Raw genomic sequence first — 23,429 nt, 5'->3', positions numbered from 1 at the left:
TGTTCTGAAATTAATTTTAGTGATGTTGCACAACTCTGTGAATACACTAAACCCCACTGAATTGTATAATTACAAATAAGAACGATACAGGCTCTTACAGGATAGTCTGGGCAGCCCATGCTGGCCTTCAATTTGTGATTTCCCTATCTCTGCCCCCTAAGTGCTGGGATTACAGATGTGCATTACAGCTCACACCATTGTATTGGTGTTGCCATCCTCCTTTGTGGACAAAGTTCATCCTGATACTGCATTTCCTTAGTCCTTTCCTCCTGCAGGCCTTCTTCATCTCTGCTTTGTAAAATCTCCTTCCCCTCTTCTTTGGAGGGCAGGTGGAAGGGATGGGCAGCTGGCCAGCACTGAGTACTGACTGCCCCAGGGGGGTCTTTCACAGTTATCACGTTGCTCCTCCCCTCGGTTTTGCTGGGTGGTTCCTTCAACCTCCTTTGAGATGAGGAAAAGGAGGCAAACGGATGGGAGTGGAAAGGCAGCTGGGAGTTGCAGTCACAGTAGACCTGGTGCCAGGTGGTCTGGGCTTGAGTCTCAGATTCCTCCCCACCCCCACCCCCCACCGCATGACGCCTCTCTTAGCCTGGTTTCCTCAAATGTCTCCTAACAGTCCTTTGAATCTCATAGAGCTGCAGTGAGCACAGGGCTGGTCAGTCACTTGTGCTGCACTTATAACAGCGTCTGGCACCGCACAAGTGCCATCTGAGTGTTTTTGAAGTACATAGGCTAAAAGCCTGTCTGACTCCAAAGCCTTGGATGGTGTGATGCTAGGCCTGCCTTTTTGCCCCCCTCCCCCGCCAATGACAGCCACAGAACTGGGGCAAGCCCAAGCCTAGACTCTGAACAGGTAAAAGGTTTCTACCTCACCCACCTCTTGTCACCCTCAGACACCTCTTCTCAGTGGCCCTTCTAAAGAGATTGACCCAGTCACCGGAGCTATGCCGGGAGTACTGAGCTAAAGCACCCAGTGCTGGGTCTTCAGTGAGTACCCAGCGTGCCCCGCCCTCAGCTTATGAGCTGCCTCTGTTCCCTTCTGCCATTCTCCTGGCTCTTTCGTCACCAAGCTGCCATCACCCCAGGCCTTTATGGGTTCCTTTATTCCACCAAGCCTGTTCCTACCTCGAGGCCTGGGTACTCTGATCTGGAAACATCTCTCCCAAACTGTTGCATAGTTGATGTTCATTTGCTTGATCATCGTGGAGGGTCTCAGGAAGGACAGAGCAAGCGCAAGTAGGGGTGGCTGAGGGGGTTAGAAGAAAATGTGGTGGGGGTGGTAACCACAGGGGGTGGGGATGGGGAGCTTTATCCATCTCTGCAACTGAGGATGGGGCAAGAGAAGACAGCCTCTAGGGAACCCCTGCCAGATAGGCCCAGCCAATCCTCTGGGCCCTTGCAGGGGGTAAGGAGGATAAACACGCCTATTAACTGGACAAGGATGCAAAGGGCAGAGAGGCCCTCGGAAAGCAGCGGGCTGTTCTCCCAAGCCGTGGTTCTTCCTCTCTCACAGTTGACGCCTTGTACACGAATCTTCATTTCATTTGCCTGTTGAGTATGCCCTGCACCTCACTGCCACTGCCTGTAAAATCAGTATCTTGAGGGCAAGGACATGGGCTTCTTTTCGTTTCTTTTCTATTTTTATTATTTATTTATTCTTATTGTTATTACAAAGGTGATGTACAGAGGGGCTACAGTTACACGAGTCAGGTAAAGAGTCCATTTCTTCTTGGACGATGTCTCCTCTTCCTTCTCTCCCAGATTTTCCCTCCCGTCCCTCCCCTACTAGTTGTGTAGTTTATTTTTAACGTAGTGTCCAGTGAGCACCACTGCTGCATTTGTTCGTCCTTTGTCCCTCCATTTCTGTGCCTCCCTTCATACTTGCTATTATTATTATTTATTATATTATTTTAGATCTATCTCTAAATCCCCAGCGCCTAGCTCGAAGCCTGGCCAGCAGTAGGTGCTCAATCAATACTGCTTGGATGAATCAATGGGTTAGGGCCCAGCTAGCTTGCCTGGAGTTGAGTTTATTCCTTCCCTAAAGATCAAGGTTGTACACTTCACTGTACCCTGTCGGGTGAGGGAGGGGCTGTCCTTCTAGAAGCTCCACCCCCGCGCTGGCAGGGATGGCAGGTGCGGGCGCAGCCTCGCGTCTCCCAGCGGGGCTGCAGCGGTTCGGTGCCCCCACCCCATCCCTTTCCCAGGGGCGCGTGCGCGGGCTCCGTGCGTCTCGTCTCCCAGGTGCAGCGATCAGCCGGCCCCTTGGCAGCAGGCCTGTCGCGGGGACGTGCGGGGTGGCGGCCAGGTCCCTCTCCTGGTCCTGGTGTGAGCGAGGAGGGAGACACCCAGTGCTCACTCCAGGTTATTTTTAGCCGGTAGCCGAGCCCCCCCCCCCTCCGTCCGGCGGGGCGGAGCGGTGGGGAAGGTGGACAGGAGCGGGAGCTCCCTGCGTCTCTGCGCTCGCTCCCGCCGGGCACTCACAGCTCAGCCCGGCTCCGGCGCGGGGAACAGCTGCGGCTGCCTCCTCGGGGACCTGAGCCTGGTGGGGGAGCGGAGGGGAGGGCAGGAGGGCGGGCGGGAAGGGGCGGGGAGCGCGCTCCTGCGGCAGCGGCCGTGCTCTTCCCGGCGGCCCAGCGCGCTCCGGCAGCGGACACCGGGCTTCGCAAATGGCTTGTCCCGCGCTTGATCTGGAAGCTCTTCAGCCCCTGCAGCCCGAGCCGCCCCCCGAGCCCGCCTTCCTCGAGGCGCAGAAGTGGATCGAGGTAGGTGCTACGGTGGCGGGCGGGAGGGCGGCCTTGCGGGGGTCGCTGGGATCTGGGGACCCGCCCCGCGCACCGATGGGTCACAGATCGGACCGAAGGTCCAGCCGCGTCCCCCCTCCTCCCGCCCCACTTTCTTGGCTAGCTGCTCTGGGTCACTCTCTGCGGCCCCGGGCGATCTGCAGTCCCCCGGCGTTCGGGCACCGGGTTCCCGAGAGGGCGGCTGGCAGTGTCGCTGTGCGCACGGGGGGCGGGAAGCGCTCCCCGGCACCTTCGCCCGCTTCTCAGCTGACATTGCTTCCAGGCGCTGCCAAGGGAAGCCCGGGCGAGCAGAAGCGCTGCGAAGGCGCCCCGAGCTCCCAGAGTCCTCACGGGCGCCGCATTTTGGGGTGTCCCGCTCCCTGTCCCACACTCCGCCTCTTGGTCTCCCTCCTGGCCCTTCAGGAGCGCAGTTGCCGGGGTCTCCGGGGAGGCGCATACCCACCGGACCCTCTCTGCTGTATTCCTGGCACGGGTTCAGGTGCGAGGCTGGCAAGGATCACAGCGGGTGGGGGGCTGCAAGACCTACTTGCGGGCGAGCCCTCCGCCGGAACGCTGCTCCACTATTGGCAACAGCCTCTCTGTGCCTCTGTGTCCCAGAGACCGAAGAGTGGGTTCAGAAAGACCTGGTACCCGGCCCAGGTGACAGATTTCACTTCTTGAATGACTAGGTGGCGGGCCAGAGAAATCACTGGAGCTCTCGGGAGCCAGGCAGCGGCTTGCTGGGAGATCCTGATTCACGATGCCTATCTGTAGACGGAGCTTGCGCTACTGAAATGACCTATCTGCGGGAATCGGGAGGAGGGGGGGCTTGGAGGGCGGGGGAGGAGGGGGGAATCCCTTGATACCCAAGGAAGGGACCTACCTGGATGGATGAAGAAAGAAAACGAATACGATCGGCCCTCTTCCCTCTCCGTGACACTCAGTCCTTGCCTGATCGTTCGGAGGAGGAAGTGTACCTCTTGATTCAGACCCAACCACAGAGAAGGAACATCTCAATATTGGTGGTCCCTTAGTAAACCTCACCCACACCCTCGAAACATCGCTGACAGAGCAATATATGCTGCAGATTTAAGCCTCACCTCGTGTGGCTGGAAGGCTCCAGCCACAGGCCTGCACCTTCCAGGGTTCCCCAAGAATCTTAGAAACAAAAGGACAAACTCCAGACTATTGCTAAAAGCCCAGCCAGGTCTCTTAGAATTTGATAGTTCACTGCCTTATGAGAAAAAGACCTTTTGTTTCTCTCTTATTTATTTACTTGTTTAATGCTGTTCTGGGGTTTGAACTTAGGGCCTATGCATTTGTGGACAAGTGCTCTACCACTCAAGCCACGCCCCCAGCGGCTTTTTATTTTTGATATGTGGCGTGTGACAGGTGTTCTCTCTGTGCTGCATACTTGGATACGCAGGCTACACAAGAGACATTTGTAGTTGCCGGCTGAGTGGAGAGTACGATGACCATTATTTATTTATTTTTCTTGAACTTTCTCGAGATTGATTTTGGATGTGGATGGGGGTGAAGGGATCTTGTAAGACCCGACTATCTTTACTATTTATGAAGTGAGTTATTCCTACTGTCCTTCATTGCAAATACTATTGACATACTCTCCCTTTAGAAGTGTATTGTTAGTGGAGCATATATCTAAATATCAGCCGCTATAATAGTTTGAGGCAAGAAAGAAGCTCCTTAACCAACTTTTAAGCCCTAGAGGCAATTTGGCATCCTCATTGGTACTTAGCTATTTATTCCAACTGAAGAATTGGGAAACCTGCCTTGCCTGTATGGCTTTAGGGCCAGGCAGCAGGAGCACTGCCTCCCTGTGCATTATTGAAGCCCTATCTCTTTTCAGCTGTGGGGTTCAATTTCACTGAAAGGAGTGTTCCCCCACCCCTTCCAGTCCATATAAAAAAGATATTAACTCCGGGGAGAGGCAGAGACCTCCTCTTTTCTTGCTGCAGAGTCCTCTTGAAATGTAAATGTGGGATCCTCCCAACTGTGGTGGGGCAGGGGCAGGAACAGATGGTTTTGCTGACTGTTGCCAGGTGAACAAAGATTCCTCAGCTAATACAGCAATAAGCTAGCTTTTAGGGTGAGTCCAGTTCCCAGGGGATTTCTATCTTGCCACAATTGCATCTCCGGTAGGGGTCCATTGTCTCTGGCAACATCCTCATTGGTACGGCTTTGTTTTTTCCCTTTTGTTGTGTTGGTGATTAAATTTCCCACAGATGATTTTTCCGTGTTTTTTTCCCCCCCTTTTGTTCATCCTGAGTCGTAAGAATTTCACCCTTTCAGGAAAAAAAAACCCAATAAAAAATGTTCCCTTGGGTGGAGCAAGTGAATAAACACACTTGGTTGCTTGTTTCTTTTCCACAGTCCTGTTCTTTCTCGATCAGAGGTTGTTGTTGAGGAAAAAGTTCATTCTTAAACCTCAAGGAAAGAGCTCTGGGACCTAACTTCTCAGTGAGGAATTTCGCAGCCTGCCGCCTTGGCTATTTGAGGACTGTGTTACTGGGCAGGAAATGTGGCCTGCGAGGGAGGCTTCTCTCTCACCCCACCCCCAGCCTTGGTCAAAGCTGGCAAAGGTGAATGTCTAACGGAGCTCACCCTGGGCCCACCCTGGGCAACACTAGCAGCCACTTTTTGTAGCTGTGGGGGTAGACTGCATGTCTTATTGTGGGGCTAAGGTAAATAGCCTATTTCATGTATTAATTGACAGGGCATATTGCTTTTCTAGGTCTTCTAAGCCAGAGGAAGCAATGAATCCTGGTGGCTAAGAGTCCAGCTTTGCTGCTGGGTATCATGGGTCTGAGTTTTGGGTCAGTCACCTTCTGGCTAGGTGACCTTGGGCAAGCTGCTTTTTCTGTCTTTATGGTTCTAAATATTTTCTTTGAAAGATAGTTCTCATTGTTGACAGAAATAACAAAGGGATATTGTGGAGAAGAACATCTAAAACAGGAAACAAGTAATATTTCACTTACCTAATAGGAGGGCCATGAGGATTTCATGAGTGAATATGTCTGAAACGCTTAGAATGATTCACAGCACTTAGGAAACAAGATTTAAGTGATAGTTATTATTATTACCATGAATATTGCTCTTATTCTTACCATTGTTATTATTACCATGGTTACTGCTACCATTCTTTCTGTTGTTAATAACATCTAAGCCTGCTATTGAGAAATACTTCAGAAGTATGTTTCCAGTATAGAAAATGAATTCAATTACCTGTTATCTTACTATTTACTCATTCATTCATTCATTCATTCAGGGATTGAACTCAAGGACTTGGGAATGCTAAGCCAGAGTTCTAACATTGAGCTATACTCCAGCCTATTTCTATTAATGACAAATAATTTGATTAGAAGCTAAGAAGATGGATGATCCATATTATTATCACTATTATTATCATTGTTGTTGTTGCTGTTGTTATTTGGCAATATGAAGAATTGAACTTAGGACCTTGCACTTTGCTAGGCAGGTACTCTACAACTTGAGTCATGCTTCCAGCCCTACTACATGGTATTCTTATTGTATTAAAGTTATTTTGGGATCAGAGGAAAATCTATAATAATCTAATCATAAGATGATCCATTAGTCCATCAAGGTTAGGAAATGAATCATCAGTATTGTGTTGGATATTGTTGAATATGTAGTTTTTGTTACCCAACCCCCAAGCAAAATAATTAATGCCTCTTCTCTTGCAAACAATCCAATATTAAATAATTAAACAAATAGTAAATGTGCAAATGTTCATCTAAAATACAGAAGTATTGTGGCCACAGAAGCAGTGTCAACTCCTCTGAAAAAAGGATAGTTCCTCCATTGAATTTCCTTCTTTCTTCCTCCATTCTCTTTCTAATGAAATTGATGGAGTTGTTTGCTAGTAGGTAGATGATTCTAATTTTTTCATTCTCTCCTCCCTTTGTGTCTCTCCACCCACAACAATATTAGTCTGTTCTAATCTGCAGTTTTCCGTGGTGCCAAACACTTTCTGGAGGAGCAGATGTCTGTTCAACTTGCTTTTAGTTGATTTGAAACAGGTTGCCAGATCTTTAAGGAGGGGCTGGAAATTTCAATCCAACTGTCTTCCTTCTCAATTTGAGAAGTTTCTGGACTCCTTTAACTTTAATTATAGCATACCCCTGGGGCTGGGTGATGAATGTAGTCTTACTTGTGACCTAATCCATATTTCACACAAGTGGGACTAGGCTGGAAGGAATCTATTCATCCTTTTGGTTCATTTCCCCATGTCTACATAGAATTATTTCTTTTATTCAACTGAGATCTGATTCTGAAGATTAAAAGCACTGAAGGTACCCCAGTGCTCCAAGACGATGTTGTATTACTTGGTAATAGGGAAAATTTATGAGTAGCCTTTGAGATAATCTAGTATTTGGTGGCCAGTAACCTTGGACATTTGTGATGTAATACCATGAGTTATTATGACACCTAATTTTCCATCTCTGTAGGGACTTAATGACTCTTACAATATTTTTTAAATTTATTTTTAATTTTATTACAAAAAAAGATTTAACTTTAGGCTTCCAGCTAGCTCTACATGGGAGGGATGAGGCAGGGGAAGAAAATCATTGTGGCTAGCTGAAGGTAGGAGTAGTGGTTTGAATAGATATGTAAATCAGATCATCTTTCTCACCAGGACTTTGAAATAATCTGACTTGTTTGTACACAGGACTGCTATGACACAATGCTGTCACGTGGTCAGAGAACAGTGAAGTCCCACAAATTTGGGGAAAGGGGAAGAGGAATGGGAGATGGGGCTGGCACTTCTAGTCCCAGCATTTCCGTGGAAACCAACTGCATCAAATAAGCTCCAAATGGGCAGAAAGCACTGGCCACCAAGGAGTGTGTGTGTTTGTGTGTGTGTGTGTATGTGTGTGTGTGTGTGTGTGTGTGTGTGTGGTCATGTGTTCCTAGCCACTGGATGGATCTCTTGGCCCAGCTTCCCACTGATGGAGGACAATGGAGCATGTTGCAGACATCTGGCTTTGAGTCTGGGTGGCAGTCGGTACTAGGTAGGACCAGGCAACTCTTGAAGGGCTGGAAATTGGCTCAGTGGCTTCTCTTTTTTGCTTCAGACCATTCTGAAGCTGCAATTCTGCAGCAGCTGCTGCTGATTAAAGCTAGAGTTTATTGAGTGCTTATTGTGTATTAGCATTGGCTGGATTCTGTGCACGTACTGGTCCTTCATAAGTAAGAACTATTTTTTTTTGTACCAGTAATAGGACTTGAACTCAGGGACTGGGTGCTGTCCCTGAGCTTTTGCACTCAAGGCTATGCTCTACCACTTGAACCACAGCTCCACTTCCTGCTTCTTGATGATTAATAAGAGACAAGAATATCATGGATTTTCTTGCCTGGACCAACTTTGAACCAGCATCCTCAATCTTAGCCTCCTGAGTAGCTAGGCTTACAGATATCAGCCACCAGCACCTGGATTTGGAGAATTTGAATAAGGAATGAACACCTCTGTGGTGTGTTTGGTTTGTTCTTCGGTTAGGAGTGTAAAGAAAGTGAATAAAGTTAGAGTGGACAATGAGGATCAAAATAGAAGCAATCTCTACAATAAGTAGAGTCTAGTTTGGAAGTGTGTAAGCATTTCCCAGTGTCTTTGCTGTGGAAGAGAGAGAGAGAAAGAGAGAGAGAGAGAGAGAGAGAGAGAGAGAGAGAGAGAAGAGGGAGTCATGCTGATCACTGAATTTTAAGGGGTACCTAAAGGGGAGAGAGAGGCAAGACTGAAGGTGAAGACTGAGGCAAGGTGAAGAAAGCTGGTCTTGTAGCTGATTGGTTCACTGAAACTTAGGTTGTGCTGTGAGACAAAAAATCTCTGTCGAGGCCTAGTCATTTGTTTGTTTCCATCAGGGATGTAGAGGAACATCTTTGCCTGTGCTGATGTATTTAAGTGCCATTTCAATCCAATCACATGAGTGCATTGTGGCCTTGATTTTCATGGCTCAGAATGGAACCAGTTAATATGGGTTGAATTTTCTTTTTCTTTTTCTTTTTTTGTGTGCCAGTACTGGGGCTTGCACTCAAGACTTGGTTGCTCACCCTTGGTGAAAAAGCTCAAGGGTTGTACTCTATACTTGAGCCATAGCTCCGCTTGTGGCTTTTTGTTGGTGAATTGGTTATAAGCGTTTCACAGACTTTCCTGCGTGGGATGGCTTCTAGTCACAATCCTGAAATCTCAGCCTCCTGTGTAGCTAGGAATATAGGCATGAGCCATCAGCACCCAGCTCAACTGGCTGATTAAAAAAAAAAATTCTAGGGCTGGGGATATAGCCTAGTGGCAAGAGTGCCTGCCTCGGATACACGAGGCCCTAGGTTCGATTCCCCAGCACCACATATACAGAAAACGGCCAGAAGCGGCGCTGTGGCTCAAGTGGCAGAGTGCTAGCCTTGAGCGGGAAGAAGCCAGGGACAGTGCTCAGGCCCTGAGTCCAAGGCCCAGGACTGGCAAAAAAAAAAAAAAAAAAAAAATTCTAGCCTATCCTATGATTATTAAAAATACACTGTATGATTTATTCTTAAGGACATGTGTCTGCATTTGAAGTGAAAGATAGTGTCAGAGGATAGTGTGCGTGGAAGGGTGGGAGAAAGATGATCTCAGTGCAGTAAAATGAGGAAAGGAAAGGTTAATAGAATTTTGTTGTTAAGTGACTGAGAAATATAAAAACAGCGGAAGCTACAGGGTTACTAATAACAAAGAGGAAAGAGTAGTTCTTCTTTATTTTTAAAAGAAAAAGGTCAGAGTATTGGCAAGACTCCTTCCTGGCTCTGAGATGATGCATCTTTCTGCGAGGAGGGATGACGTCATAGACTTCAGGTCAGTTGTGGAAAAATTCCATTTTTCTACTTGCAAAGAGATGACCTTCTGCATCTGACCCCGATGGGTGGCCGTTGGCTTTCAGGGAATTACCTTTGGCCTCAAGCTGAACAAGGTGTCCTGGTTGTTAACCATACAACTACAAAATAACTTGGTGAAAATGCTGTTTCCTGTGTAACTTATATTGTCAGCAAAACCATGTATAAGAGCTCTGTGCAGAGTCCTTAAGAATGAGCAGTTAGGCCAGGACAGCTAGCTCTGTCTTGCTGTGGTTTCTCTGGAGTAGCTACTGTAGGTTGCAGCTTACCCTCCAGGTCAACCATAGAAATTAGTGCTGGACTCCACCTGACCCTCTCCCTAAACAGGGCATTCAGAGGCCACTTAAGAATATACCTGCACTTGCTTCTTGGTGGAGGGAATACTTGGATTTGAAATCGGGATGCTGCCCTTGCTAAGCAATTGCTCTACCATTTGAGCCATACTTCCAGGTTCCTCCTCCCTTTTGTTTGCTTTTCAGGTAGGGTCTTATGTTTTTTGCCCAGGAATGGTCTCAGACTATGATTCTCCTACATAGGTTCTTCCAAGCACTTGGGGCCACAGGCATGTCTACTATGCCTGGGTTATTGTTGAAATTGGGATCTCACTTTTTGCCCAGACTGGCCTCCTACCATGATCCTCTAGATCTCTGCCTCCTGAGTAGCTGGAATTACAGGCTTTTGACTTTTTTGTTGCTTCATTGAGATAAAAGTTTCACAGAATTTCCTGCCCAGAGTGTCTTTGAATCATGATCCTCAGCTCTCAGCCTCCTGATAAACTAGGATTGCAGGCATGACTGGCTGATTTTTTTTTTTTTTAAGTCAAGTATACTATCCTATGATTTAGTCCACCATTCCTGGCCTGAATTTCCTCTTTGAATAAAGCTCAAGGGCAGTAGGGATTGCTTTTTATTTTATTTTATTTTTTCATTTTTATGACCTAACACTTGAGAAAGAAAATCCTTACCCTTAGGTTTTACCAAGTGGGTTTTCACCAAGTGAAGAACTGGTTATATTTATTGTAATGGGTATATTGTTATCTTTTATTCCATAAGAAACATTTGTAACAAAATGAGATTTCAAACAGTCATATATTTATTCATTTATGCCCATACTGGGACTTGAAATTAGGGCCTTAGCTTTTTTTGCTGAAGGCTGGCACTCTACTACTTGAGCCACACCTCTGTTTCTGGCTTTTTCGGATGTAGTTAAACTCAGACTTTTAAGCGCAGGCTGGCTTTGAGATGGCTCTTCATTATTCTGCCTCCTGAGTAACTAGGATTACAGATGTGAGCCACTGGCGCTCAGCCAATTATTTTATTTTAACTCAATATTTTGTTCTAATTGAAATTGAATGAAGCCTTCATTAAATGTTTCAAAATATGAAAGTAATTACTTGGGATGCCTGGCTATTCATTTGAAGTTCCTACATTGCACACAGTGGTAAAAATAAACATTAATATAATACAGTGGGCTCTAAGAATTCCTTGAATTCCTTTCTTGAGAAATGTTTACTGAGCTCCCAATGATAGGCATAGTGCTATGAATCGGTTAAGTGTGAACAAAATAAGCATAGCTCCTAAGCTCACAAAATAAAATGGGTGAGATTAAACAACTATAGGGGCTGGGAATATGGCCTAGTGGCAAGAGTGCTCGTCTCGTATACATGAAGCCCTGGGTTCAATTTCTCAGCACCACATATATAGAAAAGGCCGGAAGTGGCACTGTGGCTCAGGTGGCAGAGTGCTAGCCTTGAGCAAAAAGAAGCTAGGGACAGTGATCAGGCCCTGAGTTCAAGCCCCAAGACTGGCAAACAACAACAAGAACAACAACAACTATAGAACTACAAATTTGGGGGCAGACTATAAAGACAAAGAATAGGCCAAAAGTAGACATTTACACCTGTAGTCCCAGCACTTGGGAAGCTAAGACTTTGAGGCTGCATGGTGAGACTATGTCTCAAAAAGAAAAATAAAAGAGTTGGGCACAGTTGGTTCATGCCTTTAATCCTATCTACTCAAGGGGCTGCAATTTGAGGACCATGGTTCTGCAGTAGCCAGCCAGACAAATTGAAGACTCATCTCTAATAAGCCAGAAAAATGCTGGAAGTGGAGGAGCATGGCTAAAGTGTAGAGCACCAACTGTTAGTGAAAGAGCCAAATGACAGTATGAGGCCCTGAGTTTAATCCCCAGTAATGGTACAAAAATAATGCCTCACACTTGTGATCCTAGGTACTCAGGAGGCTGAGATCTGAGGACTGAAGTTTGAAGCCAGCCTGGGCTGGAAAGTCCATGAGACTCTTATCTCCAGCTAACCAGCAAAAAGCCAGAAGTAGTGCTGTGGCTCAAGTGATAGAGTGCTAGCCTTGAGCAAAAGTATCTCAGGGACAGTGCTTAGTCAGAGTTCAAGCCCTAGAACCAGCCAAAAAAAAAAAAAAAAAAAAGAATAAAAAGAAAAAAAAAAGGAATTCTTTTCCTAAGAGAAATGGTAACAACTGTTTAAGCTTGGACTTAGTGATTACAAATCTTGGGCAAAATGGAGGATGCTCTTTCCTTGGATGGAAAAACAGATGCAAGAAACCTGTGTTCTTTTAAAGTGATTTATCATAGAGTGATTTAGATGGTGACTTGGGAACATGCTCTCAATTCCTCTGAAATAAGGAGTTTATAAACAAGTCAAGTCAGATGCCACTTGGGCGCACCATAAATTGTCAACTCTCTCCTCAGGGTCCAATGTGATTGCTGGCAAGTCATGATCATATCACCTATCTAGGAAGTAGAATGGAGGAGTGGGAAGGAAGACTGTAGCCTTTCTTTGTAAGGTGCCTTCTAGAAAATTCTTTCTGATACATCTGCTTCCTTTCTCTTGCTCAGTGACCTAACCACTCTGGAGATGGTCTTTCAGGCAGTAGTAATGCATGAATCACTTGGGTCCCTTCATGAGGAAAAAGGAGAAAATGCTCAGGTGGGGACATCTTGGATCACTGCTGCCCTACTTCTCCAGGGCTAAATCCTTTGAATCCATCTCCTCAACACCACTGCCTAGGCTGCACTCTCCCCTTGGCCTCTGAGCCCATGAACCTTTCCCTTGTCCATGCACACCTGGCCCTGAGCATTCACCTCTACGAACAGCTGTGGTATTTCACTGGAATGAGTGTCTCTTGTGAGCTCTGCCTCCTTCCAAAGTCCCAGAGTTCCTTTGGCCTAGGATGGTCTTAGTCCTCATCCTGGACTTTTCTATTCCCTTTCAGAGCCCCACAGCCATTTCACCCACAGCCCGGCCAGTGTTCAGGGAGTCTGAGCCCAACCACCACCACCTGATTGGCACTCTGACTCTACTGTGGTAGAGAAAATAGATGCTGTTGCTGCCCTGACAGGAAGCAAAGTTATTTTTTTTTTGAAGAGTGATTAAAAAAAGCAGTTCACTCAATTGTTGCCTGGAGACAGTGAGTGATTGCACACTTGGAAAGTGCTTCCACCAGGCCCTTTGTGGGGTGGTAGCAATGAAAGGAATATTTAAGGAGCCAGTCTTTCCCTTTGGGTGAGCTGGGCTAGTGCTCACGGGACTTGGGGTTCCTGGTAGCAAGGCTGAGAGCAAGCTTCTTTTTCTTTTAATTACACAGCACCTCAGGACTTTCACCTTCACTTTCTTTCCTCACCTCACAGTTGGTGGCCTCTCTTTTTCCTTCACCTAAACTCAAAGTCCAGCTAAGTTTAGAAAAAGGACTAAAGTCCTTCCAATCAGAGAGTATCTGAAAAAGAAAAGTACTGAAGAAAAGTACTGTTTATCACAATATTCACCTGTATTAAGTGGATATTTTTAAGTTTTTGTGCTGGTTCTGAATACTTTAAAAATTGTATTTATTATTATAAAGGTGATGTACAGAGGGGTTACAGATAGATCGTCAGGTAATGAGCATATTCATTTTTTGACAATGTCACCCTTCCCTTTGATCTCTCCTAATTTCCCCCTCCCATCCCCACTCACAAGTTGTAGAGTTCATTTTCAGTATAGTATCTAGTGAGTACCACTGCTGCATTTGTTCACCCTTTGTTCACCCTGTGCCTCCCCTTACTCTCCCAAAGACAGATAAATGAACAAACAGAACAGAACAGCAAAAAAGGAAAAAAAAACCTTCTTGTTTTCATTTCCTGGAGTTCATTTCAATAACTATAATTTTGTACAATCAGATGTGCACAGTCATTGTGCCTTTCTGGTCTCATAAGAGTCTCCTCCTTTGGTCTCACTGTGTGCGAATGCCTAGAGATCTGTATAATTTATCATGTTCCTATGTATTTGAGATCTAGCTTCTGCATATGGGAGAAAACATGTGGTGGTACTGTATCTTGAACTCAGGGGAATGGCATTATTTCTTAGCTTTTTCTGCTTGAGTTTGGCATTATACCACTTGAACAACAGCTCCACTTCAGCCTTTTGGTGGTTAATTGGAGATAAGAAACTCATGGCCTTTCCTGTGTGGGCTAGCTTTGTACCAGGATCCTCTGATCTGGGCCTAGGTGTGCAGAAGGTGAATATTTTTAAAGGTAAAAATACAAAGCTACTAATTGATCTGAGTATACCACCGTTCAGGACCCAAGGAAAACACTGAGAAACAGCATCCTCTCCACCTTTTCTACACAAAACACAAAAGTGGCTTGTGGAGCTGAATGTTGTCATCGGCCCACAGATGTGGCCACCACCCATTTCCTAAGGGAACTGGCAGGATGTCATAAATGGGAAGGGCCAGTGACAAATGGAAGCCTGACTCACCCTGAAGCAGGAGTGATAGAAGATGATGATATCAAGCGATAAAGGGACCAGTTCAGAGCCAAGGTAGATAATAATGACAGCACGGACCTATTTCTAGACCCATGGCTGCAGTCTAAATGTTGGCATGGTGCCTGCCACTCATTTATGCCCATTTTACAGAGGGGAGAATCAAAGCATGGAAATACCAGCTCATCTGGCCCATGAGCTTGGACTGGTGATTACTATACTCTGCTGTCTTATCCTCAATAGCTGCTTGGTGTGTGTGTGTGTGTGTGTGTGTGTGTGTGTGTGTGTGTGTGTGTGTGTGTGTGTTTGTGCATGTAAAACACACGTGCACAGAAAGAGAGATATTCATTGGAAGACATAACTCTGCAGTTCATCTTTGGAACCCATTAAAAGTAAAGGCAAAATTCCCCAGGAGACCCTGATTCCAGCCCTTCTTCCAGCGGCCCCACCCTCCTGCTCTCCTCCCAGGCTCCTTTTCTGTCTAAGATGCTGCTTACTGAGCATCTTCTGTGCACGCAGCACTGTTAGTTGCTAGGAAACAGTTCCACCAATCTGGCTCCCATGCACATTCTCTGCGACTGGAGCCCTTTCAATGTTTTTAAAAAGATAAATGTTGTCAGGAGAATGGTTAGGACTCTAATGAAAAGCCGTTACAGGAGCAGAATGGACCATTGCCAATGGGTGGAGCTCTTTTTACTCTCTCCTCTCTCCATCTCTCACTTCATTGCATTCTCCTTCATGAGGTCTCTGACTTGGTCTCTGGACTCAGAGACCTGGATACTGAGACCTAGAACAGAAATGACTATGAACAAAGCAAAGCAAAATGTGTGTGGATTATAAAGCTATAGTAATAAAAACAGCTTGGTATTGGTACCGGAACAGGCCTGAAGACCAATGGAACAGAATTGAAGACCCAGAAATGAACCCACAGAATTACGCCTACTTAATCTTTGATAAAGGAGCTAAAACAATAGTCTGGAAGAAAGACAACCTCTTTAACAAATGGTGCTGGCAAAACTGGTTCAACACATGCAACAAACTAAAACTAGATCCTTATATATCACCCTGCACCAAAATCAATTCCAAATGGATCAAAGATCTCGAAATCAAAAAAGACACCCTGAAAACACTAAAGGAAGGAGTAGGAGAAACACTTGGGCTCCTTGGCACTGGATGGAACTTCCTCAACAAAGACCCAGAAAGGCTACAAATCAAAGAAAGGTTGGACAAATGGGACTACATCAAACTACAGAGCTTCTGCAGGGCAAAGGACATAGCTCGCAAGATAAACAGAAAGCCCACTGATTGGGAGAAGATCTTTACTGGCCATTCAACAGACAAAAGCCTCATATCTAAAATATATGCAGAACTAAAAAATTACCTTCATCCAAAACAAAACCGCAAAGAACCAATAGCTCCCTCATCAAGTGGGCTAGAGACTTAAAAAGAGACTTCTGTGATGAGGAAATGAGAATGGCCAAGAGGCATATGAAAAAGTGCTCTACATCACTGGCCATAAAAGAAAGGCAAATCAAAACAACATTGAGATTCCATCTCACCCCAGTAAGAATGTCCTATATCAAGAAAACTAACAATAACAACTGTTGGAGGGGATGTGGCCAAAAGGGAACCCTACTTCATTGTTGTTGGGAATGTAAACTGGTCCAGCCACTCTGACAAGTGGTATGGAGATTCTCCTCAGAAGGCTAAACATAGAACTCCCCTATGACCCAGCAGCCCCACTTTTGGGTATCTATCCAAAAGACCACAAACAAAATCACACTAAAGCCACCAGCACAACAATGTTCATCGCAGCACAATTTGTCATAGCTAGAATCTGGAACCAACCCAGATGCCCCTCAGTAGATGAGTGGATCAGGAAAATGTGGTACATATACACAGTGGAATTTTATGCCTCTATCAGAAAGAATGACATTGCCCCATTTGTAAGGAAATGGAAGGACTTGGAAAAAGTTATACTAAGTGAAGTGAGCCAGACCCAAAGAAACATGGACTCTATGGTCTCCCTTATAGGGAATAATTAGCACAGGTTTAAGCAAGTCACAGCAGAGGATCACAGGAGCCCAATAGCTATACCCTTATAAGATAATGCTAAGTGAAATGAACTCGATGTTATGGAAATGATTGTTATATCACAGTTGTAAATACTTTCAACGTGCCATATGTAACTGTAGCCTCTATTATTGATGATATTCCGCTATCACCTTCCTGTGGTTGTACCTACACTATCTCTGTATCTTATCTGAGTATATTGGAAACCGTGTATACTGGTATTAGAACCAGGAAATTGGAAGGGAATACCAAAATCGAGAGACACAGGGTAAAAAAAAGACAAACAACTACAAAAGCAATACTTACAAACTGTTTGATGAAAATGAACTGAACAACGGAACAACTCGTGGCGGGGGAGGGGAAAGGGAAAGAGGGAGGGGGGAGGGGGAATGAGGGACAAGGTAAACAGTACAAGAAATGTATCCAATGCCTAATGTATGAAACTGTAACCTCTCTGTAATTCAGTTTGATAATAAAAAAAAAGTGTGTGGATCCAGTGTGTGTCTGCCTTGTGGGCGTTGTTATGTTCTCTGCTTGGGGCCTTCTGGTTAGTCTTGTGTCTCCTAGTTCAAGGTTCTCTCCTGGGCGTGTTAGAGTAAGTTCCCATTCCAGTTGAGATTGGTAGGCAGGCTGGTCAGGACTCTGATCCCGTGTGGCTCCTGATCCCCCGGGGGACCCTCACAGAGCCCCTTTTCCTGTGACCAAGCCCTGGTATTGTGATTGGAACATAGTCGGTGTTGCTATGATTTAGGTTTCTGTAATATCAATCATTGCATTTGCAATGGCTCCTGTGAATTTATTTTTCTTTTTTGGTTGCTGGGGATTGAACCTGCATAGGGTAGCCATGTTCTTTACCACTAGGATATGTACCCTCCAGACCTCATGTGAGGTTTGTATTAGTACTTTAGTACTTTGCACCACAATGCCAGCAGTCATGGGAAGCAAAGGCTAGAAGAGGTGAGCATGGCAAGCCAGGGAGCTGGTGACCCCCTCTTCTGGCTCCAGGCTTCTTTAGGCTTTTTGGGCATTAAAAGGTCTGATTTTTTCCCCTCAGATTTTTTTTTTGTTATTTCCTCTTTCCGGAGCTGTACAATGTATTTACATTTTATTTATTTGACTTTATGCTTCAGTGATTCTATATTTAGCAACATTTGTTTCCAGATAGAATATTGATATGTAGTCAGGCTGTCCTAAAACTCAAGCTATCCTAAAACTGCAATTACAGGAATGTACTGCCACACCTGGCTTTAGTGATACTTGTAGTGAAACTTAAAAAAAAAAAAGTTTCTGTGAATATTCTTCTTGTTGTAAGCAACAAAAATCTAACCAAAACTGGTTTTTGGGAAGCTGGTCTACTAGACCACTGACAGTCCAGAGGTAAGGCTGATTTAGCAGCCCTGTGATGTCAAGTAGGTCTTGGATTTCCTCATCTGTCTCACTGTGCAGTCCTCAGTGTGGCTTGCTGCAGTGCCTCCCACCTCCCCTGCCCGACCCCAGAAGGTCTAGGCTTATCCATTGAGAGTCTCCACACAGCCTCAGGACAGAGAAAGGGGACAAATCCCTTATTCATGGTGGCTGGGGAGTAGATGAGCCGATTAGTCTAAGCCAGTCAGACTTTAGGCTGCTCCATCTCTATCAAAGATCCTGGTCGCTGCCCAGCAAAGAAGCAGTGAATGTCTTAAGGGAAAATCTGAGTAGTCTGTGTAAAAGAGTTTGAAAGTAGTGCTAAGGCCCCCAAGAGTTGTTAATAACATTTTAATTAAAAATTGATCATATATAGGATCATATTGGGGAGGAGTTAAAAAAGGAAATAATTAAAGTTAAAAAAACTTAGAATAGTAGTTACTGCTTAGAGATGATCATAGACTTATGATGTGGGAGTGGTTTAAAATAGAAACATTAGTAGATTATTCTATTTTATATTATCATTATTATTAGTGACACAATCTCACTATGTAGCCCAGGCTGACCTTGAACTCTCCATCTTCCTGTCTCAGCTTCCCATGTGATGGGATTTACAGGATTTCTTTCTATTTTCATGAGACTAGAAAAATATCATTCTTAGTGGTATTATTAAATGTTAAGTACCAAGTCAGAACCTTATTAATTTCTATTAAGTATAAAAATGTGGTTGAATCTCAGACACTGGTGGCTCATGCCTGTAATACTAGCTACCCAGGAGGTTGAGATCTGAGACTGTGGTTCATAGCCAGCTAGAGCAGGAAAGTCTATGAGACCTTTATCTTCAATTAACAAGAAAAAAAAAATAAAAGCATGAAGTGGAGCTATGGCTCAGGTGGTAAAGCATTAGCCTTTAGAAGAGAAAGGTAAGGGACAGTGCCCAAACTCTGAGTTCAAGCCCCTATATTGGTACCTTCCACTCTCTCTCTTTCTCTCTCTCTTTTTCACTGTCTCTCTCTCACACACACACAACAGCAACAAACCACAAAACAAAAATGTGATTGAATGAGTCAGATTGATGTCAAGTGTTGATTAAAGACAAATAAGGAATTTGTTGGCTTGGCTTGCATGATTGGAAGCTGGGTAGTTGAACAATGGTCTGCACACTGGACATATCTGGAAACTAGTAGCAAATAGCAGCTTTTACAAAATGTTAGAAGTAGAAGTGATACCCCATGGCAGTGTCTGATTTGTTTCTCCGGTTTCATCCCCTGTCCCTCTGGTAAGGGCGGAGGTTTTGGAGTCTGAAGTTTGCCTAGCAATAGCAAAACCATGCAGTTAGTTGGATCCAGAGAATGCAGAGCTCTGGTCTTGGGCACTCCCAGGCACGCAGGGCCCTTCTAAAAGTGGAGACAGCGGCTGTCGCCCACGGATCTCTGTGCTGAGTGACCCAGATTGGCAGAGCACAGCTGGGTCCTGTTCCGAGCAGAGTACAGGAAAGAGGCGGGTAAAAATAAAAACTGGTTGGACAGCTTTGATGGATGTGAGAGTGGAAGCTTCCTGAGTACGTTGGTAGTCTTCCCTCACTTTTATTTCTTTTGCTTTTATTTTGCAAGGAAGGGTGACAAATGATAATGACTATCCTCACAGATTTAGTAAAATGACTTCATCAGCTCAGCAAAATAAAGTCAGGAAAGATCTTTTTCCCTTTCTTTTTCTCTCTCTGATAACCAGAATGAAATGTGCTTGCCATTATAGTTGTTAAAGTAGTAGTTCCTTCTGTAATCTTTAAACGTGAATAATAATATTTAAGTAAGGTTTCAAGTTATCTACCAAGAATAGTGATTAGGTCCTTGCCAGTCTTGGCTATTAATTTTTTGAAAGTGTGCATTTGCTAATTTTTGAAACTCTGGTCTTCATTAGTGGAATGTTGAGATTTGATTTTATTTTGGCATTAGGCCAAAAGATCTTTTAAAAAAGTATGAAGCAGATTCTACCTCCAGTTTTTTTTAACAGTTTGAATTAGATGGGATTTCCCCTTGAAAATACTTTGTGGCTTTAAATGTAATTGTCTTGCTGTGATTTGTAGATTGAAAATTAAATCCCTCCAGTGGCTTTTGCTTTGCAAAAATAATTTAAAATGTATTAAATATTTATATTAAAATATGGGAGCTGTGGATATGTCTTGTTTAGAAGATTCAAAAGTGAAAGGACCCTAGGGAAGACACATTTCTGCAGTGTTTGTTTTATCATGTTAGTTTGGAATAAGAGGTTTTCTAAGAATTTCTTATATCTTCTTTTTGTGTGCATGTGCTGGCACCCTGTTTAAACTTGGAGTCTTTTACTTTTTTTTTTTTCTTATAGCTGGAGCTCTAATACTTGAGTCGTGCATACAGTTTGGTATTTTGCTGGTTAATTGGAAATAAAGTCTCTAGGACTTTTCTTCCTTGGGCTGGCTTTTAACCTCAATCCCTAGATTTCAGCCTCTTAAGTAGGTAGGATTACAGGCTTAAGCCACCAGTACCCAACTAAAATTTTTTTTTAACATTTTCATTTCATTTCATTGCTGTTATTTATAAAAGATAGTTAAGAGATTGCTAGTGCCAATGGACTTGGTTTTTGGGGTAATGGAAATATCCTAGAACTAGATAGTGGTGAATGCCTATTTATAATATTCAGTGAGACATCTCCCCTGAAACCGTTGAATTACATACTGTAAGGGGATGAATTTGATGGTATATGAATTATATCTCTTGTAAGTCTGATAAGCATTTTTGATGTGTTTTAAGGACTTAGAAGAAGACATACAAGAAGACACATGTATTGGGAGTTTTAGCTATGTATTAGGCAGCCCTTGATACAGCCACACAGTATAACTGACTACTTGAGTCTTATGGCAGGCAGTAATAGCATAACTTTATTTGAAGGGTCAACTGCATTGGTTCCCTTCAAGCTCTGGGCTGCTACTTTGTCCAGGCGATGGACTGGGTTTGAGTCACCTTCATGTAATCCCTCCTTTCCTGGGACAGAGGCATCCTGGGGGATCTATTCTTTTTAGAATAACAGGTGCACCAGAACTTGGCCAAAACCATGCAATGAACCTCTGAGTTCAAGTCTCCACTTGTATCACATCTACTCATATTCCACTGGCAAAGCAAGCAACTGGCCAAGTCTAAGGTTAATGGGGCAAGGAAAGGAAGACATTCTATCACAGTGCTAGGAGAAGGCAGTGAGTATTTTTCCAACAGAACTCCAATTAATCATACAGTATTAGGAAAGCAATCTATTTTGGGTTTCTCGAGGCACAATGGAAGATGTGGCTATGTCAGAATCTTTAAGGACATGGCATTACCCATAACAGATACCAGTCTCCCAAAATACAACAGTTTAAAACAACAAACATTATCTCAGGTTGAATATTACTTGTCCAAAATGTTTGGGATCAAAGTATTGTGGGTTTCAGGCTTTGTTTTTTTTTTTTTTTTTTTTGCCAGTCCTGGGCCTTGGACTCAGGGCCTGAGCACTGTCCCTGGCTTCCTTTTTGCTCAAGGCTAGCACTCTGCCACTTGAGCCACAGCGCCACTTCTGGCCGTTTTCTGTGTATGTGGTGCTGGGGCCCCTGGTTTGCCTTTCTTGACTGTAGCCATCACCATGTCACCTACACCAGCAGTAGGAAGTCTGTTCAGCCGTCCCTTGATCCCTTTCACAGAGATGATATACAGGTTTTTGGCTCCGGTGTTGTTAGCACAGTTGAGCACAGCTCCTACGGGAAGACCCAGGTAAATCCGAAATTTCGCACCGGAAGACCCACCACGTCCTCGCTTCGACATCTTGGACGCCGGAAAAGGACGGAAAGGAAGTAGGCACAAAGGATACTGGGATATGAAGGTAATCTCGTGAAGGTAATTTTAAACAGGATTTTTTTTTTTTTTCCAGTCCTGGGGCTTGAACTCAGGGCCTGGCTTCCTTTTTGCTCAAGGCTAGCACTCTGCCACTTGAGCCACAGCGCCACTTCTGGCCATTTTCTGTATATGTGGTGCTGAGGAATTAAACCCAGGGCTTCATGTATACGAGGCAAGGACTCTTGCCACTAGGCCATATTCCCAGCCCTTAAACAGGACTTTTAAGGTGCCTATATCTGGAGATCTGCAGTGTAAGCTTGGGTGTAGGCTTTTCCATTTGTGACATCAGATTAGTGCTTAAAAACATCCAAGTTTGGAGCATTTGGATTTCAGATTTTTAGGATGCTTAACCTGTAGTTCAGTTTCTGTGAACCAGAAATTTGGAATGATTAGCTATAGGGTTCAGGACTAACCTTCCTTCCTTCGTTCCTTCGTTCCTTCGTTCCTTCCTTCCTCCCTCCCTCCCTCTCTCCCTCCCTCCCTCCCTCCCTCCCTCCCTCCCTCCCTCCCTCCCTCTCTCCCTCTCTCCCTCCCTTCCTTCCTTCCTTCCCTCTCTCCCACTCTCTCCCCTCACCCCTTTCTCTCTTTTTCTTTCTTCCTTCCTTTCTTTTTGCCAGTCCTGGGGCTTGAACTCAGGTTCCTGCGTGCCATCCTAGAGCTTTTCTGTTTAAGCCCTCCTGAGTATCTAGGATCACAGGCATCAGCTACCCGTGCCTGGCCCAGGGTTTTTCTTGAGCTTGCAAACAAGAAACTGGCTAAAACTGCAGACAATTGAGCACTAGATTGGGGCTGAATGGTCCACTTCCAAGAAGGTGTTAGCTCCCTGCCCACTAAGCTTTCAGCTCGGGCGTTCTTCTACATAGCAGTTGGCTTCCCTGAGCACTAGTGCCTGGCCCCAGACTCACATACTTTCCTACCTGCTGCATCTCTAAGGACAGTCCACTTTCCAGACAGAGGAATGCAGCCTCAACTTTTTTGTTTGGTTTTAAAAATTATCTTTAACTTTACTTATTTCATTTGTTTCTGTTTTTAAATTGTTATTATAAAGGTGATATGTAGAGGGGTTACAATTTTGTAAGTCAGATAATGAATATGTTTCTTTTTAATTGTTAAATTGTTATTTATAAAGGTAATGTACAGAAGAGTTACAAATAATTACATTAAGTCAAGTAAAGAGTACATTTCTTTTTGGACAATGTCACCCCTCCCCTTGCTCTCTCCCAGTCTTTTCCTCCTGGTTCCCCCCCCCACCCCAAGTTATATAGGTCATTTTCCACATAGGTCTAGTGAGTACCACTGCTATATTTGTTTACCCTTTGTCTTTCCATTTCTGTGTACTCTCCTCTTTTTTTTTATTTATTGTCTAAGTGATGTACAGAGAGGTTACAGTTTCATACATTAGGCCTTGGTACAAATTTTTGCTGTATTTAAACCCCCATAAGTGGCTACACAGTCCAGCTGAATTTTAAACTGTAACTGTTGACCATATTTTATATATGAGGGATTCAATATTAAATATTCTAATATATACTCATTTATCATAATCCAATCTATTAGGATAAGTGGTGAGTATATGATGTTTGGTCTGGGTACATT

The 23,429-nt window shown here is 44.4% G+C and overlaps 1 protein-coding gene across 9 annotated transcripts in view; it reads left to right on the top strand.

Moving 5' to 3' along the window:
* Positions 1-2,589: 2,589 nt before the first annotated feature.
* Positions 2,590-23,429, top strand: part of Limch1 (LIM and calponin homology domains 1) — a 294,059-nt gene continuing 273,219 nt past the window's right edge. For all 9 annotated transcript variants that reach the window (XM_048364831.1, XM_048364840.1, XM_048364830.1 and 6 more), the window contains exon 1: positions 2,590-2,765. In XM_048364831.1, coding sequence (XP_048220788.1) covers positions 2,670-2,765 — 96 coding nt within the window. In that variant the 5' untranslated portion in view covers positions 2,590-2,669. The remainder of the gene's footprint in view (positions 2,766-23,429) is intronic.

The sequence above is a fragment of the Perognathus longimembris genome, chromosome 16, assembly GCF_023159225.1.
Source record: "Perognathus longimembris pacificus isolate PPM17 chromosome 16, ASM2315922v1, whole genome shotgun sequence".
NCBI lineage: Eukaryota > Metazoa > Chordata > Mammalia > Rodentia > Heteromyidae > Perognathus > Perognathus longimembris.
This window is presented reverse-complemented; position numbering and strand designations above follow the sequence as displayed.